General features: G+C 36.9%; 1 protein-coding gene across 3 annotated transcripts in view; it reads right to left on the bottom strand.

The window, feature by feature from the left end:
• Positions 1 to 296: 296 nt before the first annotated feature.
• The window catches only part of LOC100180112 (phosphatidylinositol 4,5-bisphosphate 3-kinase catalytic subunit gamma isoform), a 42,893-nt gene continuing 24,367 nt past the window's right edge, over positions 297 to 18,822 (bottom strand). Inside the window, exons 3-22 of one of the 3 annotated variants that reach the window (XM_018812916.2) lie at positions 15,868 to 16,045; positions 10,478 to 10,820; positions 9,920 to 10,104; positions 9,348 to 9,605; positions 8,904 to 9,002; positions 8,360 to 8,507; positions 7,894 to 8,107; positions 7,388 to 7,526; positions 6,760 to 6,948; positions 6,155 to 6,299; positions 5,708 to 5,889; positions 5,312 to 5,435; positions 4,848 to 4,967; positions 4,167 to 4,412; positions 3,545 to 3,780; positions 3,064 to 3,194; positions 2,642 to 2,854; positions 1,856 to 2,049; positions 1,239 to 1,367; positions 297 to 668 (exon numbers count right to left, since the gene is read on the bottom strand). In XM_018812916.2, the coding sequence (XP_018668461.1) occupies positions 534 to 668; positions 1,239 to 1,367; positions 1,856 to 2,049; positions 2,642 to 2,854; positions 3,064 to 3,194; positions 3,545 to 3,780; positions 4,167 to 4,412; positions 4,848 to 4,967; positions 5,312 to 5,435; positions 5,708 to 5,889; positions 6,155 to 6,299; positions 6,760 to 6,948; positions 7,388 to 7,526; positions 7,894 to 8,107; positions 8,360 to 8,507; positions 8,904 to 9,002; positions 9,348 to 9,605; positions 9,920 to 10,104; positions 10,478 to 10,820; positions 15,868 to 15,902 (3,465 nt within the window). In that variant the 5' untranslated portion in view covers positions 15,903 to 16,045 and the 3' untranslated portion in view covers positions 297 to 533. The remainder of the gene's footprint in view (positions 669 to 1,238; positions 1,368 to 1,855; positions 2,050 to 2,641; positions 2,855 to 3,063; positions 3,195 to 3,544; positions 3,781 to 4,166; positions 4,413 to 4,847; positions 4,968 to 5,311; positions 5,436 to 5,707; positions 5,890 to 6,154; positions 6,300 to 6,759; positions 6,949 to 7,387; positions 7,527 to 7,893; positions 8,108 to 8,359; positions 8,508 to 8,903; positions 9,003 to 9,347; positions 9,606 to 9,919; positions 10,105 to 10,477; positions 10,821 to 15,867; positions 16,046 to 18,822) is intronic. The other 2 variants (XM_026835676.1, XM_002122718.5) reach the window with 2 other exon arrangements.

The raw sequence follows: 18,822 nt of genomic DNA, 5'->3' as shown, positions 1-18,822 counted from the left end.
TACGTGTGGTACTGGATATTTTTATCATACGTGTGGTACCGAATATTTTTAATTTTTATCATACATATGGTACCGAAATTTTTTATCATATATGTGGTACCAAAAATTGTTGAAATTTTTCATCATACACCTGGTACCGAATTTTTTTTATACTATTAATACCATTGTATATTTGAAGCAAGCTTTTCTGGCGATAAAACTTTTTCCCTGATGTGATCCTGTTCTTGTTCTTAATACCAAAACACATTAAATTGTCATTACTGACTTGAATGATGCACAAAACAAAATGTCCGAAACGGGAGTGTCACGAAATTTAATGACCCGCAGATTTTTTTCTTTTTGAATGATAAAATTCTATATAACGATCACTAAAAAAACATTTTTAAAATTTAAAACAAATTCATGAAAACAAGTGCATGGGACATTATTCCAAACGCAAAGTTTTTCTGGCATTAAAACCTAAAATTTCATTCATTCATTCAATAAAACCTAATTATTTTGTCCCATTTTGAAATTTAAGAACTGTTCGTCGTTCAAGAACTTCCAGAGTGTACCAGCCGGTGCATCAACCAATTGACTTGGACTGTCCAGTTCTTACGCAAAACTCCTGCGATTTCTGAAAGAAAATGCTGACTTGCTTCATGTTCAGTCTTATCAAGAACAAGAACCTGAGTGAAAGAAAACAATAATAAAGCCACACAATCACTATCAAAGTTACATACATGGTAACTCGTAAGCTGGCACAAGATGTTAAACCTGTGTTATAACAACTATCGTTTTCCGGCCACATGAGGATAAAGTAAGTTACATTCATTCATTCATATTGATTCCTAAAACAATGCATACAAAAGTTATGTGTTCGAGGCTGTTTAACTACTACCATTGGCGTGTGTCCTTCGAAAAGACACTTAAAGGCAATTGAACCAAATCAGTGGCCCCAAAATAAGTCTTAATTGTTAGCCATTATGAAAAAAATCTTCCACAAAGTCACATACATGGTAACATGTGAGCAGGCAGGAGGTGTATAAAACAGAACAGCCGTGTTATCAGGATTGTCATTGCCCCGTCGCACAGGGATAAATAAGTTATATGTAATAACTGTTAAGTGGGCAGGAGGTGTATAAAACAGAACACCAGGACCTTCCCTGCATCACCATGGGAGGATAAATAAGTTAAATTCATTCAATCATTCATGAACCATAAACAATATTTTTAAGGAATTAATATAATTCACTTGCATTTTGTAAATAGCGAATGTCTCTGACTGAATTAAGTTCTGGTATCCCTGTTGACTTCATCATGTGAAAGAGGTTGATAAAAAGAGGTGCGTGTCTGCGTATTACTAAGTATGCAAGCACGCAGGTATCCTGTGGAATGCAGTGTGTTTTAGGGCTTTTAAAATAAACAATAATGACAAATAATAATAATACCAGAACTTTTCTCCTCAATTACAGTAAAAAAGATTAAAAAATATTTAAATTGAAAAGAAATGATATAGCAACAAAACAACAGTTGTTAAAACACTCATGGTTAAAACATTTAACCTTGATTAATATTATGCATTAGGAAGTAAATGATGTTGTTTAAAGTTGCAAAGGGCTCTTAAAATCGTTGACACGTCATATATGATACATTCAGCGCATTTTGTTAAATAAAGTACATTTGCTACAGCTCATAACAGTTTTTAGCTCTATGTACTGAATGTATCAACTGTACACTTTCCAGTTTAAGCTAAAACATCATATTTTATATTCATAAAAAAAGCTGTTACAGTTAAAGTAATTGGCCAAATCAAGTATAAACAAAAATCTCTCATTTCCTGGCCATGGAATCAAACAAAATACAAAAAACTCACCATAAAACGTTGGAATAATTCCCCATCTTCTGTTCCCATAACATGAACGAAATCTGGGGTTAAAACGAAAGGCACACGCTCTCGTTGAATGCCGTAAAACCTTTTTGTGTTTCCGAGGAAATGCCCGAAGTCGATATGGAATAAATTGCCGGACTCCGTCACCATAATATTATCATTATGCCGGTCTCCAATGCCTGTATGAAGTTTTGGTGTTAAGTTTATTTTAGTGACTTTCCATTCTATATGAGTGAGGTCCCATGGCAAGGATGTGAGCCGTAGTTGGCCCATTGCTCCAACATTGTATATGCACATTATATTTCATATGAGTGAGGCCTACAGGGTAAGATTTAAACCACATTATTATACATTAAATGGGTATTGAAGAAATTTGAAACAGTTTTAAACTTTTTCTGCTCCATTTCAAAGGTACAGTTCTGTGGGGTAAGACGAGACACCATAAGCATATAATTCCTAAATTTCCTAATTATGTTTTGAACAATTAACAACGCGCTTTTAGAGTCAGTGTATAATTTTGTAAATATTCCCATAGCGGGGCTATGGGTGCATAATTTTGTAAATATTCCTTGTTTATTTGGACAACAACAGAATATAAAATCATGTCATATTTTACCCAACCTGGACTTGGGATTTAAGCCAGAGTATTATACAATAAGTGGCTACTATACAAATTTTAATATATTGTAGTTACAAAGTTATCACTGGTAGAATTGCAACTTTTTCATAGAGAAATCCCCACACTAAATAGATACCAACACATCATCCTACCTAAAACATAAGTAGCCACACAGTAACCAGCACAAGATAACATGAACGTCTCCACGGCGGAATTCATTCTGTCAGTCGTTGGATTCTTTCTTTCCAGCCATTTCTTCAGAACCTCGTCTTTGAACGTCCCACGGATAAGTCCTCCGGACTCTTTCTGGATGCGGGCAACAGTGGTTGCATTCGGAACGATCTGGATGATGCCAACTTGAAGACCTGGAGTAAATGGGAGTTACCAAAATAATACATCGGGTATAGAAAAAATGCTTATTTTATTTTTCGGTAAATTGAAGGAAAACTTTTTAAAGGTTGGAAAGTGTAAAAAAAAACTTAACTAATAGATTTTCTGAACTAAGTTTATGACATTTAGTTATTTAATAGGGATAGATTTATATGTTTTTCCCGAAAAAATGTTTGGCAATCACCTGTACTTAGACATCCATAAGGCAGGAGATGCAAGTCTAATCCTTCTTCATTCCATAGTTGACCCATAAGCGACAACATTTGCAGAGTCAACATATCTTGTCGTAAATCATCACCCTGTTTGAAGATTATTCTGAAAAACAATATGTTTATATTTTAAGTGAAGAACAAAAGTTTGATACTAAGATCAAATATGGCTGTGGAAAAAAAAATTTTTATGCCGAAATGAAAAACTTCTTGTCAGAAAAAAAAAAAAATTAAAAAACCCCGATAAAAAGAAAATGATGTTCTTATTTAAGAAATAAATAAAATTATATGTGTGGAAACAAAATTTTGTCGGAGTACAAAAGGTATTACCCAATTGTGTGACAAATGTAAAAAATTAAAAAAAACTGAAACCTGGAAAAAAAATTTGCACTCTTGTTAACCATACTACACGTCCTTGTATAACAACATAAAACCCACTATGGTAATACCACTTACCTTATAACACTAGTAGATTCATTAATAACGTTTTCATCAGCGTTTTCAAATTCCAGCCACAAGGGTTTCTTTTTAGAATCCATGATTTTGGATTTTTCTGCCATTAGACGCCCGAGAGTAATCCTTGGATCAAATGGAGCCTTAAAAGTCTCTGGAAGGCTTATTCTCGCCAACTGCTCTCGTAATATTTCAGTTTTGAGGCCACTGTTGGAGTTTTTGCTCAATTTCATCGAGATCTGAAAAGTGGAACCATTGTTTGGTTTGGAATTTACTTACAATTGTGAGATGGCCACCCTGATATTGTTGCTTGCATTTGAAAAGGTGACAGGCTTCAATATCTGGTGAGGTCCATGCAATAGCACACTGGGTGTTGGGATAATGTGCCAATTCTGGCCTAAACCATAGGACCCATGGCGTGCTACATTGCTCGACTTCACCAACATAGAATAGAATACCATTGTAGAGTAAAGAAAATTGCAACCGAAAAAGCTAAAAAGTCTCCATTAGGTTCACGAAACACTTTGTTATAACTTGTGAAGCCGCCCACAACCCAGGGGTAATGGTATTAAATTTAGTCTACATTAGTATTCTTAATTAAAACAAAAATATACAAGCTTCTTACTAGTGAAGAAAAGTTTTTCAGCGTGTTAGTAACCGCGCACTGTTTAGAAAATTCTTTCAGCATGTTGCTTCCACACCCACGTAGATATGCTTCGAGCAAGATCGAATAACGTTGACTGACATGAGGGTTTTCAATCTCCGATCTGAGAAACCAGAAGAAGTAATGCCCGATTCTCTTGCTCTGCAGTGCCCTCGTGAGGAGAAAACGGGCCAAAGCACTGTCATGATATGGCTCAAATTTTAAAACCTAAAAAATAACAAATAAAATTTTGATAAAAAGATATGACTAATTTAATTTAAAAGTTACAAATGTGGTTACTCTTAAGAGGTAATGCGATGTATGAAGCAGAACACCTGTGTTTTAATAACTGTCGTTTCCCTTCACGGGAGGATTTATAAGTTACATTAATTTAAACCTATAGGGGCATGTTCTCGCAGAAAATAAAATAATATTGTTTTCTTGTTAATAAAATAACTGTTAAAAAGATATGACTACTAAGTTGTAACTTACACATAGGTAGCTTATGAGCACATGGTGTATAAAACAATATAATGATAGTCGTTGCCTCGCTAGATTCACAGAACCTTATACTGTTACTTTTGTGTTGTTAATATTAATACCTGAGTCTCGCTAGATTCACAGAACCTTATACTGTTACTTTTGTGTTGTTAATATTAATACCTGAGTTAGCTGCAGAAGGTAAGCATGAAGTTTGGTGTTGCTCAAACACTTGAGAGTTTTCACGGCCAAACTACGTACTTTCTCATCTTCATATTGAGAGTCCAGTAGCTCCAGTGCTACCTGTATTTGAAACAGTTTTATTTCAGATAAGTATACAAGTTTACCCAAATATTGAATAAATGATTGGCTTGGAGCAATTGACATTAAATGTTTTGAACAAGGACATATATGTCGATAATGGTAGCAGTGATAATAACTGGATGAAGGCAGGAATACCCTTGTGGCTTGTGCCATGGCACCATTGTGCCTATTTAGTGATTAGTAATTTCCATTATGAAAGGGTATTATAAGCTATAAACCCTATTCTAATACATTCTTGTATTTTGTCAAAATTTTTAAGCATGTTTGAATTGAATGTTTTTTTAACAAAATAAGATTTGAAAACACATCAATGGTTGACTCACCTCTACTGATAAAGCCGGCCACTTATTCAGCAAGGCGTGCATGTCAACCACACTATCCAAACTAGCAGCATCAACTGCTTGCAAAACTTTAGGCAACGAATTGGCTCTTCCTCTGCAGTAAGATCTGAATGTAGGGTTACAGTAAGTTTTGTATACATGAAAAGGTTAAACTGAATGGATGAATGTGACCTATTTAGCCTCACATGACTAAAAAACGACGGTCGTTATAACACGGGTGTTCTGTTTCATACACCTCGTGTTTGCTTACAAGTTACCACGTATGTAACTCGTTTATCTTCGCACGGCGTGGCAACAACAGTTGTTAAACACGAGTGTTCTGTATTATACATTTTGTCTAATTTCTTTAGTGAACAAAAAAATTAAAAAAAGTAGGACCTGTATTTCTTAAGAAGAGCCTTATCCTCCAGTGTTAGTTCAGTAAGAGTATCAGATTGAATGATCTCTTCCAACTTCTTCCAATCCGAGGATCCATGGATTGGGTCTGGAGCTTGATCTTCTGGGTTTGAGGTCTTCCATCCTCCATTAGGGAAGACTACAGGATGCATGTAAGAGTCAAGCTGAGGAATGGATAAAAATTGATAATAAATATATATATAAATGTATATGTTGTTGTTGCTAGCTGTATTATAAATGTGAAAGAGATCTTCTGTATCAAGCCACTGGTCACTAATGGGTTGTCCAAACTGTTAGCCATACATGAAACCAAATTTTATTAACCGCCTCCCAACAAAAAATAGTCACCCACACAGTTTACAGAACATTCGTTTTATACCAAGTGTCCTGTCCCCCACGCGAAAATAAATAAGTTATTTAAATAAATACCTCAAAATGTATTTCAGCCGTGCTACTTGTGGATTCTACCCCGTCATTTGGAGCAGTGGTTCCAGTGTGTGTTTCAACTGACACATCTTCACTGTACGACATAGGCCAGGTTTTGAAAGCATGACGCCCAGTGCACAACACTGATCTAGTTAGAAAACAGAAAAACAATTTCATTATAAAAAATAAAAAATTGTGAATAATATATTATAACAAAGGACAGGGAATAGTTGAAAATCAACTGTTATTGTAACACGCTTACAGTTAAACATATTTAACTTACTTTATTATTAATCCGATTATTTGGTTATTCTATTCTGGTGGGGCAACTCTAAAAGTTATAACATGTAGCGAAACTACACATATATGTATTACTAGCTGTAACTTAAGCTATTGAATACTAATCAGGGTTTTTAAACATGATTAGTATTAAGGAGAACACATCAAGTTAAATGTAGAACATTTAAACTACCCATAAATTGACGCCTATAATGCTATTATGTTAATTCAGGTTAATATACAAAAATATTTGTATAGTTAGTAGGACTCATGCTGTATCCATGCAGTATACAAAATAGAAATAAAAACTAAGGTGTAAGATTAACAACCTATGATTTAAAAGTTGCATATTAGCCCATCGTAGTATAACATGTTGATCTCCGTTCGAGGACACGGACTTGATTCCCGTTTTCACTTTTACCGACTTTGTCCGGAAAATACCAATAATATTCGCGTTCAGTCTTGCTTCTTTTGGAACGTTTCGAAGCAAAATGTCGAATTCTAATGAAGTATACCATCTGTATATATGAAAAAATAGATGAAATTGACAAAAACACCGTTCTAAAAACGTTAATGTTAACCCTAAAAAGGAATCACTAACAAAGTTACATACTTGGTAACTCGTAAGCTGACACGAGGTGTTTGAAACAGAACACCCATGTTATAACCCCATAACGACTGCTATTGTTCTGCAACGCGAGGATAAATCAAATACATACATTTAGGGTAAATTAGCCCGATGTTGAATTAATGCAAAAATAGAGGATATTGACGTGTAAAATAAGATACGCGATTACAATACAGTGTGCGGTAATAGGCCAATAAGCTAATGAGCCTGGCCTAAATCCTAGGACCCATGGCCTGCCACCCTGCGGGACCTCACACACAAAAATAAAAACACAATGTGCAATATTGAGATTTGTGTACAGTGCTAATTATACACAATATTCAACGTACCTTAGATCGGCGTTGGAAGCAACTGGTTTAGTTCGTACAGGTTCCGCTAATCTCTGTCTTCCGCTGTAAAGCGAAAACTCAACGTAAAGCTCGTCCGGTGTCCCAACCGTTTCGTTCTCGGGTGTAAGGTAGTCCACACCTGTATTTTAGCATTGACATAAATAGCTCGTAATTTGTCTGCTAGGTGTGGCGACCACGCTTCTTTTTTTCCAATTAAATGTAAATATAGTAGGGTGGGGGAAGACGGGACACCTTTAGCATATACATCCAAATATTTTGAACGTGTTTTAAACAATTAACGGTGGTCTATTGAAATCATGAGGATACGGTTTACAATTCTTTAAATGTTCTTTGTTTACTATCAAATGAGACGAGAAAATATAACGAAAAGGTGTCTCATCTTTCCCCACCCTACTATAAGTTTTTAACCGTATAACGACTAACTACCAACCCCCAACATTTTCCACCAGTCCAATCTTTATTCTTCACTCGTCCTGGAAACTTACCTAAAACTTTTATTCTAAACTTTCGCGTCATGTCCCAGAGCGAAAACGCCACGATTTCTGTGTGGTTCTTCTTGCAGCCGACTAGCGTGAGTTGTTGATGGTTCTCGGTTACACCAGTGGAATCATCCACAAAGAACCACGGATCGTGCACGCTTAAGACTTCGTCTTCGGCGTCATTGGGGGGAACACATAGAGCAAGTTGGGGCTCGCGTCTCTGGTGATATCGATGGGATTAAATGATATGAAAAGCTTATGGGTTCAAAGCGGGACACCCGCGTTATGAGTCCAGCATCCCACCACGCGAGGATAAAAAAGTTACATATATACGTGGAAACTCGTAAGCGGACACGAGGTGTATGAAACAGAACAAACGTGTTGTGACTGTCGTTGCATCGTCAAACGAGGGTATGGCCTATAATAAGTAACATTCATTCATTCATACATAACAAAAAAAATGTTCACTTACCCGAGCTACACAGTGCCGAATGTAAACAAAATCCATTATCTCGTGAGGTCCCCATATGTAATCACACATCCCGCAAACTTTCAACACGTAATCTGGAGCTTTGGCTTCTTCGGGAATTCCGAACGCTATTTTCCTTGCCGGTGTAAGACTGAAATAAACGCAATTATGTTTCGGTTTGGTTATAAAAAATTATGTAAACTATGGGGAGACAGAGTATAACAGCAAAGATAAAAGCAATCACACTACTTGTAAGCGGAGAAAGGTGTGTGAAATAGGACAACCGTACTGTAACGACTGTACTTAACACCCTCTATATTATGTATGGGTAAAGTCCTGCAGCGTGGCACGCTATATGTCTTTTTAGGGTGGGACTGGCCCGTTGCCCCAACACCCGTAACGCATAAACATACAAGAGCCTTTCATTCAAATACATGATAAAAATGAGTGTACATTTTACAGCGCAATTGAGAAATCCAACATAGTAACGAAAATGACCAGTTAATATATGCTTGTAAAGTTAAATCTGCATTAACTTGGCTCTTACCTTTCAAAGAAATCCTCCATAATTTTCGAGGGTGGATCGTAAACTCCTACTGACATAGTTGTACTGCTCTTGCTTGGCCCATATATGCAAACGGTTATCCTGATATGTGTGCACAATTTATTGGTAATGATAAATTAATAAATAAATGTTTTTTTTTATCGTCGTCAGACGAGCCATAACAGTCGTTATAACACTGGTGTTTCGCTTTATACACCTCGTGCCCGCTTATATAAGTTACCACGCATGTAACTTATTTATCCTCACATGGTGGCGCTACGGGACAGCTTTTCATTCTATTTTCTCGTACAATTTGGTTGTAAACAAAGAACATTAAAAGAGTTAACTGTATCTTCACGACTCACATGGACCGTCGTTAATTGTTTAAAACACGATATGTGGTAAAGTTGTTCCATCTTCCCCCACCCCACTATATATTCAACTTACGTTTCGTCTTCTTGAAAATTCGCCTTCACATGCGTTGGTGGCGTTGTATGGTCGAGTATTGGTTCCATTGAGTAAGTACTTGGAAACCTCGACCTCAAAGCTCGACGCCGAACATTTGTAAGTTTCCTTCTTGTAACGTAAACCTCATCATCAGTAACCGCAGTGTTATGTTTGACCATGGATCCGTATTTACCCCAAATCACCCCCATAAGCGAACCGAGGGTTAAGTTGAAAAGTCTTTCTTCGTTGCTTTCTGCCCTGTTGTTTAAATATTGATAAATTATTTTAAAAATAAAAAAATTTCCCAAAAAATATTTACCAACAAAGTTACATACGTGGTCACTCGTAAGCGGGAACAAGGTGTATGAAACAAAACGCCCCTCCTATAACGACTGTCGTTTTCGGGCAACTCGAAGATAAATAAGTCGTTTTTCTTCATACAAAATGCGCCAAAATGTAAGCGTTCGTCAAACTGTAGCTGTTTTTTCGATATATTCTGTCTTTTCGTTTAAACTATTTTTTAAATCTTTGCTTCCTTAACCGAGGACACAAATAAAGTTACTAACTCTTACGTTAGGTGTCGAACATCCAACGTTCCCTTGAGTCCAGTTTTCGTCCACATGTTAATAACTCTCAACGTCTGAAATGTTTGGTGCATGTCGCAGATTTCGTAAGTTTTTCCGTCAATGGTGTAGGTAAGTAGCAGCTCATGCTCCCAAACTTTCTCGTATGCAAGATATTGGTCTCGTATTCGTTCCTGTGTAAAAATAACACAATATAAATGGTATTTATATTGTTTGAAAACGATAGGGGAAAATCATGTTATTTAAATACTGAAAAAAACGGAATCAACAGCAAAACTACAGTTGTTAAAAAAACGTATAGATGAAAAGTGTAGGAAGAGAGTCAGTTAAAAAGCGGGGCTGTTGCAATAAAAAATAAACCTTTAATAAACTACTATATACTATTTCAAACACACATTTACAGTTGCACATTTGAAAATTGTGTTTTCAGTTTAAATCTATACTTTCCTCACAACTAAAAAGCTAAGGTGACCAAAACAAGTTTTACGACTAATCAGTTAAAAACTATTCTAACTTTTACTGAACAGGAATGGGAATTTCACTTACTAGTAAATCGCTCTTGATTTGACCGACAGTTTGGTTGCCCACACAGTTTAAAGTGACAGTTTTCTCATTCGGAAGTACAAAGTCAACTGTCATCGTACGAATTATAGAAAAGAATCCGACCGGAACTTTAGGAATTGGGTTTTGGCGGACGATGCGAGATTTCTTTCTCCGAAACTCAGACTTCGGATCCGAATCATTCCGAAGCCGCTGGATTTCAGGAGGAAGTGGAGAGAAGGGTTCTCCGTCTGACGAACCAGTGTCAAACGCATCAGGGGGCACGGATAGACTTAGTTTCGGAGACTGCGACATGACGTACAAGGATACTAGTCTCAACAAAATCTTTCTATAAAGTAAAAGCAATATTTTAAACTAAAAACTATAACTTAGTGCTGACGAAGCAAACTTCAAGCCAACATAACCGTTTTCGAATCCATATAACTCCGAACCGTAAACGTGTTTACGAAACTTAATTTCTGTCAATTTTCGGCAAGAATTGCGGCTTTAGGAAAAGAATGTTGGTCAGCTAAAGCCGCAATCGGCAAGCTTAAAGCCAATGGTTTAAAAGCGAGCTTAAGGGCCTTTCAATCCCACTCAATTATCAAGTTTACGCCTCCGTTTTGGGGTAAAAAAGGATGAACTAAAATCTAAAGAATTCATTATAAACACTACGCTGATTTACGTTACCTATACATATAGTACCACGAGCGAGTAATGTTATTGTTAGGCTTTAGGTATTACCGGTAGACTAGTAAATAATGCTCTCAATACAATAACACAAAACGTATCTTTACACAAACAAATATACATATCTACCCATAGGTTGGGGTAAGACGAGACACCTTTTTATTCCATTTTTCTTCTTCCATTTGGTAGTAAACAAAGAACAAAACCATATCCTTACGACCCCCATAGACCATTGTTAATTGTTTAAAACACGACTAAAATATTTGGATATTATGTGCTAAAGGTGTCCCATCTTACCCCACAGTACTGTACTACACATAATGTCTGCCACACCTGGTTCTAATACATGAGACTTCAAAACCATTAAACCCTATAGTAAGCGCTTCACAACAACTTATACACTAGACGTGTTTACGCTGGCGTGATGGAGCTTCCATCTCTCACTACCGGAAATGACGTGTTGTGACATCCTAATTTCGATCAATAGCACGTTTTGATAAACCGAATGTTTTAAAATTCGTAAAGGCGATTTAAATTACGAATTTGTAGGAGACTTTTTCGTACCAAGTTTTGTTTTGTTCGTTTAAACAATTAACATAGTCCAAACATAAGGAACATTCATATAAAATATAAAAATACGCTTTAAACATAATTCATTTTTTGAACATGATTTCTGCTGTTTTGGTTTAAAAAATGACCCATCACAGTTAACAATGAAGATCTGGTGTTACGAAAACGTAACAGAAAAAAATCAAGTCCAACCAATTGTATAATAAAAGATATAGTAGGGTGGGGGAAGATGGGACACCTTAAGCACAGAATATCTGAATATCGTGATCGTGTTTTAAATAATCAATTACGATCTATAGAAGTTGTTAAGATACGGATTTATAATTCTTTGAATGTTCTTTGTTTCCTACCAAATTCTACGAGAAGTTAGAATAAAAAGGTGTCCCATCTTTCCCCACTTATCAAATAGAATCTTCAAATACACCTGTAGAGTTACATTTAGCATTTACCGCATGATATATCGTTGTACTATTACAAAGAAAGTTGACCCTTATAAGCCCTAAGGAGGGACCAGGGTAAACTAGCTTGTTTTAAGCTTGCAAGGGCTCATCTTGTTCAATTGTAAATGTATAAACATGTTCGTATTCGATGCCAACAGCAACTTGTACTAACTTGTAAATCGAATTAAACCTTCCTAAGTTCAAAAGCAAAGTAACAGCAGCGAAATTAGTGTAATATATCATACGTTCGGTTTGCTTTAAAATGAATGCATTCTAAAATCGTGAACTTGGCAAAGTAACTGAGCGAGTTGAACCCGTGGCCCCAAGGTTGTGTTTAGGGGTGACTACAAGGCTGGGTGATGGAAAGCCTTGGTGGAGCCAGACTGATCCTTTTGGGTGAGAAGGGGTCAGTTTGACTAAGCGAAAAGCTTTTTTTTGTTTACATTATATATTTTTGTATCGATTTTACGGAACTTTAATTATATACCGATTTTTTAAACGTTATTACAATTTGCGATAAGCTGTTTTATTGTTAATTCCTTTGTGTGAAAAGGGGGTCAGTTTTACCACGAGACGAAGAAAAAAATAGTGTTTTTTATGTTAAACTTTTTTGTATTAGTTTTACGAAATTTTGATTATTTTCAGTTTTGAAAATGGCATTACGATTCGCGAAACCGTTTTATTGTTAATGCGTTTGTAAAAAGGGTCATTTGGATTTGGAGACGAAGAAAAAGTATGTTTTTCCTGAAACTTTTGCTTTTGCATCGATTTTACGAAACTTGTAATTTTATGGATGATGAATGTAAAGGGGTCGTTTTGATCATAGGTGAAAATGGTGTTTTTATGTGAACTTTTACCTTATAACGATTTTACAAAACTTTTTAAAGGAAATCAGAGTTTTTTTTTTAATTAAGAACTTTAAGAACGTTATCAGAATTTCCGAGAAGTTTTTTATTTTTTATTGTTAATTAAGTTTTTTTTATTTTTTATTGTTAATTTGATTCTTAATATGACAGCAGGGTACATTTGCTGGGAAGTTGAAATTGGAATCGTAACGGACTGTGATGAAGAGTCAATATAGTGTATTAGGAGAAACAATAAAATATTAACCTCTTTAAGCGTCGCTCACTGCAGAGAAATTTCAAACAGTTTCGTAAATTTAACAACGAAATAAAGTTTCAATATATTGCGTTGGAGAAAATGAAATACCTTGTAAAAACTTCCCAGTCTTAGCATTTGTTTAGCGGAAACCGACTTTTTGCAGTGAATTCGCCATGTATCATATATTATAGTAGGTTGGGGTAAGATGGGACATATTTTTAATCTATTTTCTCGTCCGATTTGGTAGAGTAAACAAAGAATATTCAAAGAATTATAAACCGTATTCTTACAACTCCTACAAATCTTTGTTAATTGTTTCAACTAGAATTCCGATATTTAGATATTACATGCTAAAGCTGTCCCGTCTTACCCCACCCAATTATATACATGGTACAATGTCGCTTATACCACCAATGTTATATAAACCAGACTTCACTATTAATATTTGTATTGTAAAAAATCGCAATAACCATACGGTGGTCGAACTATAACGTCTTTGACTCCTATATGCTTAAATGTTGGTTCGGATTTACGAGGTGGCGGTAAAGTCGTAACCCTTTTACAATGATTGAGTTGCTAAAGCTGTCAAATGGCGATAGATATTACACTCGATTGATGTCTGTCAAACGTGATCGCGTCTACGTTTTTGAGTCTTCTTACATAATGAATCATGCAATTTCCAGACCTTTGGTGGCTGGGGTGGTTTTACATTGTAGTCAAAAAGAACATAAATCTCACAGTGGATTCCAATCAAGAGAAAAATAGCAGAGTAGGGGAAGATGGGACACACTCTCATTTATTTTCTGGTCCCATTTGGTAGTAAACAAAAAACATTCAAAGAAATATAAAACCGTATCTTCACGACTCCCATAGACCGTTGTTAATAGTTTAAAACACGATCAGGATATTTGGATAGTATGAGCTAAGGTGTCCCATCATCCCCCATTCTTTAGTATATTTTAAAATTTCTTTTCACGTTTATAGTTGCGTCTAGAATGCTAAATCTGAAGCATGGAAGCTTGTACTGTACAACAATACATGTACTGTATACTGATCGGTTATCTCGTGTTTGGAGAAATTTCAAAACAAATGGGGTGACATCTTCTAAGTAAGTTGAATACCGAGTTGACATCACTTAACGTTTTAAAGTAGCGACGTTATATAATACTATAGAGATAAGTCTTTGAGGATCCAACCAGTTTTGTGTTTACATTTAGGCTTAGACGATCGATTTAACGGAATTACCAGCAGGTTTGGGGTTAAAATGAAATTTAAAATTGCCCCATGCCTCCCACGCGGCACCACTCGCTATCACGTGCACTGTCACGCATGAACGATTGTACGATCCCGCCACCCACGGTGCAAGGCTTTCTATTTACGCTCGGAATCGGAATGTGGAAACTGACTTTTAGTGAAGCAGCTTTGAAATAATTCGTTAGCAAGTGAACACGGACCCGCCTTCTACCCAACGATAATTAAATTGATTTTTTTTTCTGGCGTCAGAACTTGGCCGCATCTTTCGTGAGAACGAGTGCATGTTGACATCTTACGAACAAAGTTTTTAGATCCGGCGCACGCAAGCATTTTAACTCGAAAGTATTTTCAAAATATTTTTTAACTTTAATCCATTTAGAGTTAAGTGTAAAAGTGTAAAAAAATCCACAACCAAGTGTAAAAAAATCCACAAAAATTTTATATAAAATTTTCTGTTTTATCACAACCGGATAGTGATTGTTCTTTATTTAAATCCGGACTTGGAGTTTAAAATAGAGTCTATATGGCTGCTGGATGGTTAAAATCACATCTTCTGATGTGGGAAGGTGGGGACTGTTGGACTGACATACTCTTCGTTTTGTTTGAAACAGGAACGTAAACAAGTAAAGAAATCTGTTTGAACGCGCCCGCAAACCCGTGTTCTGTTTGTAAACCGCGGAAAAGCTGGCCAAGTTTGGGAAAGCGTTTGTGGATATTGCGACAACGCTGGCATTGTTGGCGAGATGTCCGAATAAGTTGTTTTCGACAACTCTTTCACCGACAATTGTCGCTGAAGTGCAATTAACGGGGCGTAATATTTTGCTCTGGGTTGGGCAGTGTTGTCGCATATTTTACAGACACAGTTAAGAAGCGGTGTGTTGCATAGCGTTAGAAAAGGAGGCAAAGTACGCAGTTCGTGAATACGGGAAATCATGTTCACTGTAATCTTTGAATACGCCCGCTGGGCGCAAAGTGGGTCAAATGTTTCGTGAAATTGAAATTGTTGTTTACGCAAGGTTTTGGCCGAAATTCGAAACCAGCTGAGAACGAGTGTCAAATTTTCCTAATCCTTTAATAGCGTTTGCGCCTTAAGTGTTGGCTTGCATTTTACGCAGCTGTTTTACCTGCACGTTGTATTACTGGTGCAGTTTTGAATTTGAGGTCATACTGACTAATAAGGTTGAACGTGGGAGCCTAGGTGTTGAAATTGCCCCGCTTTAATAGGGTCGATAGCCATTAGATCTATAGACACGGGCGCTTGGGTCAGATAAACCTTTTCGTTGTACATTATGAAAAATTATGCAAACTACAAAACACCCAGACGGGGCTAATCGAACTTACGTTAAAGGAGAATTTCTGACGAGATCGTTAGTCATATTTCGCCGCCTAGTTCAGAGCTATCGTAGCAAGATTGGGTGACGTGCGATATAATTCCATTCACATCAAAAGCCCGGGTTAGCTGTGGAGTCGCCAGCTCCAAATTCTTCTCACGATTGTCCAGCAATGTTTGATTGACATTCTGAAATACCAAGCTAGTTTTATCAGGATATTTCTTGATAATAAAATCGCCCCTGCTCTAAGATTTTTATATAGTATATAGGGAGGGAAAGATGGGACAGCTTCTCCTTTTATTTTCCCTTCCCATTTGGTAGTTACCAAAGCGAATTCAAAGAAGTATTAAACTGTATTTTTATGACTCCCATAGAACGTTGTTAATTGTTTAAAATACCATCGGGATATTTAGATATTATGTGTTAAATTTGTCCCATCTCCCCCCACAGCACTATATTTCGAAATGTAGGAAAACAGTTCCCTGCGTCGGCAAAGTGACAAATCTCTACGAGTCTTTCACATTATTCGGCCAGTTCAAAACCGTGACCGCTTTCTCAAGACGAATTATAGTGTCATTTTTCAGCGTCGCTCGTCTTGTAAGCCAGGATTAATGCGAATGCTAACATTTGTAATAGCAGAAGCGCAAACATGGGAAACGACATCGTGTAGGAACACCTGTTCGGATAACCAATAATGCATTCCTTGAACTTAAGGTGGTTTTGAACGTAGGCGGCTGAACTCACTGTCGCGTTTTATGTACACGTATAGAATATGATGTAATTACTGGTATCGATTCCAAACGATTTTCAAATCAAAGCGCTTCAAAGACTAATGTGTTAACGCATATGCGTCATCCGTGTAACTACGACATAGTAACGTTACACACATAGTAATAAGTGTGGGGAAAGATTGTTAAATATTCAATACGGCGGCTTTCGATAACAGTTAGGTTGTGTGCTAGTGGCGCGTGGTTATGTCCGCTGCTATACGCAACCTTAGACACAGCGATGCAGATTCTATTTCTCTTAAAAAGGCGGGGATACTAAAGGACGGCTAAACCACTAGCGCCAGATTTTAAGCTGGGGATTCCAGTATCAGCGAATTGAAGTGGCGAGCTAAGTTCCGATACAAATTAAACTGAGTTAGGATGCGCCGTAAGTGGGGACGAGTGGCCTGGACAATACGGAATTAAGTGGAGTCGTTTGGCCTGGGGTACCCAAGCCTATATACGTTGTAAACATCGGTTAGACGTATGGATTTCGTATGATAGTAGTGGGTTATGGAATGTTCGTTTTTGAAACCACTTCTTGCTAGATTGAGGATTGAGGTTGCTTGGCTAGGAAGCTTTTATACGGAGTTGGTATATCAAACTTTGGTTTAATATATAAAAATGTTTGGATTTGGATATTTATAAAGTGCTTTACGCTTGGTTGGTATTTTTTATATTTCAAGATCAAATTGGTTCAATAATTATTTACGTTGGTTTTGTAAATTAAATTAGAAACAGGGTAACCTGTATTCTTCAAGCACCCAAAGCGTAAGCTATAGCGCGTACAATAATTTACATTCCTGCCTGTAGAGACTAATAAACCGCTTGTCGCCGGTGAAACATTGTGTGGAACTGTGCTTGACCAAATGACAATGGTGTTTCAATAATCTCCCTGTTTTCGTGGTGGGGCAAAGGGGCTGGAAAGGACGCGCGGCGAGGTTTAAGGGTCTGTCCTTAAACATGACTTATTTGAAAAGCAAAACCGGATACTGTAAACTATAGCTGCCAAAACACATCAAAGGGGCCATGGTGCCGCTGCTTCTTGGACTAGCTTGTTCGAAAATTATGCGGTCGCCGTCTATGCCGCGTTCTACATAGTCATGCGCAAACATCTTGGTGATTTTGAACTAGTTAGCACCGGTAAATGCTGTATATGGATATTACAGAATTCCGCCGACTGAGGGAAGTCGCTATAAGATGTATATAGCCAGTGTAATGCTGATATAAATTGTTTTATATTAGAAAATGTATAGCACTGTGGGGGCAGATAGGACACCTTTAGCACAGTATATAAAAATATCCTGATCGTGTTTTAAACAATTAACATCGGTCAATGGAATACGTGAGGATACTGTTTTATAACTTTTTAGTTTTTTGTTTACTACCAAATGAGACGAGAAAATAGAACATGGCCCATCTTCCCCCACCCTACTATACATATTGAGTTTTGAACAAAGAGGAATATTAAAGTTGTTGATGTTGAAACAACAGAAGTGTTGGATGTAATTAGAGAAATAGAAAATGCCAGAATAAATGTCCACGTTTAAGGTACAGATAGCAATAATTAAAAGGTATCAGATTTCTTAGGTATTGGAAATTGATAAGAAATAAAAAAGGTTTTGAATTATATTATACCGGAAGTGAACTGTTACGTTTAAAGTCGAATTGCGACGCTAAAACGACAGGAATTTGATTTAATTCAAGATTATGTCTAAGAATTTGCGGCCCGCTAGTTCACAGCGTCTTTGAAATCTCTGTCGTGTACCAGAGCTTTGGTTGGGACGGTGTAATGGCTTGTAACTGGCCTTGGGTTGCGACAAAAACCTGCAATTACCAGCACTCTAAGCGCTCTGTAGGGGTCATTACAGTCTCGGATTTCGCGCGGTCTACCTGCCGACTATTACTGAGATTTTGTATGCACAAGTCGGCCAGGGATCGAAAGTCATGTTCTGCAGCTATAGGGTGTTACGTTTATAAAGGTGGTAAGGTTACTTATAGCGTGTGGATATTTTGTGAAGGAAACTATAGGGATAAAGCTGGGAAGATCGCAGTATTGTTTATAATCTTTGATATTTACATGACTACATACTGGAAATGCGCCAACAACTCAGATAGGTCACGCTACGAAAAGGCAAAGGCTGGGAAGGGTAGGATATAGGTAAATTTGCTTGTTGCTGAAAACGACATCCTCCTTT

This window comes from Ciona intestinalis, chromosome 8, assembly GCF_000224145.3.
Source record: "Ciona intestinalis chromosome 8, KH, whole genome shotgun sequence".
Lineage (NCBI taxonomy): Eukaryota > Metazoa > Chordata > Ascidiacea > Phlebobranchia > Cionidae > Ciona > Ciona intestinalis.
The sequence above is the reverse complement of the archived record's forward strand: the minus strand, read 5'-3'. Positions and strand labels throughout refer to the sequence as shown.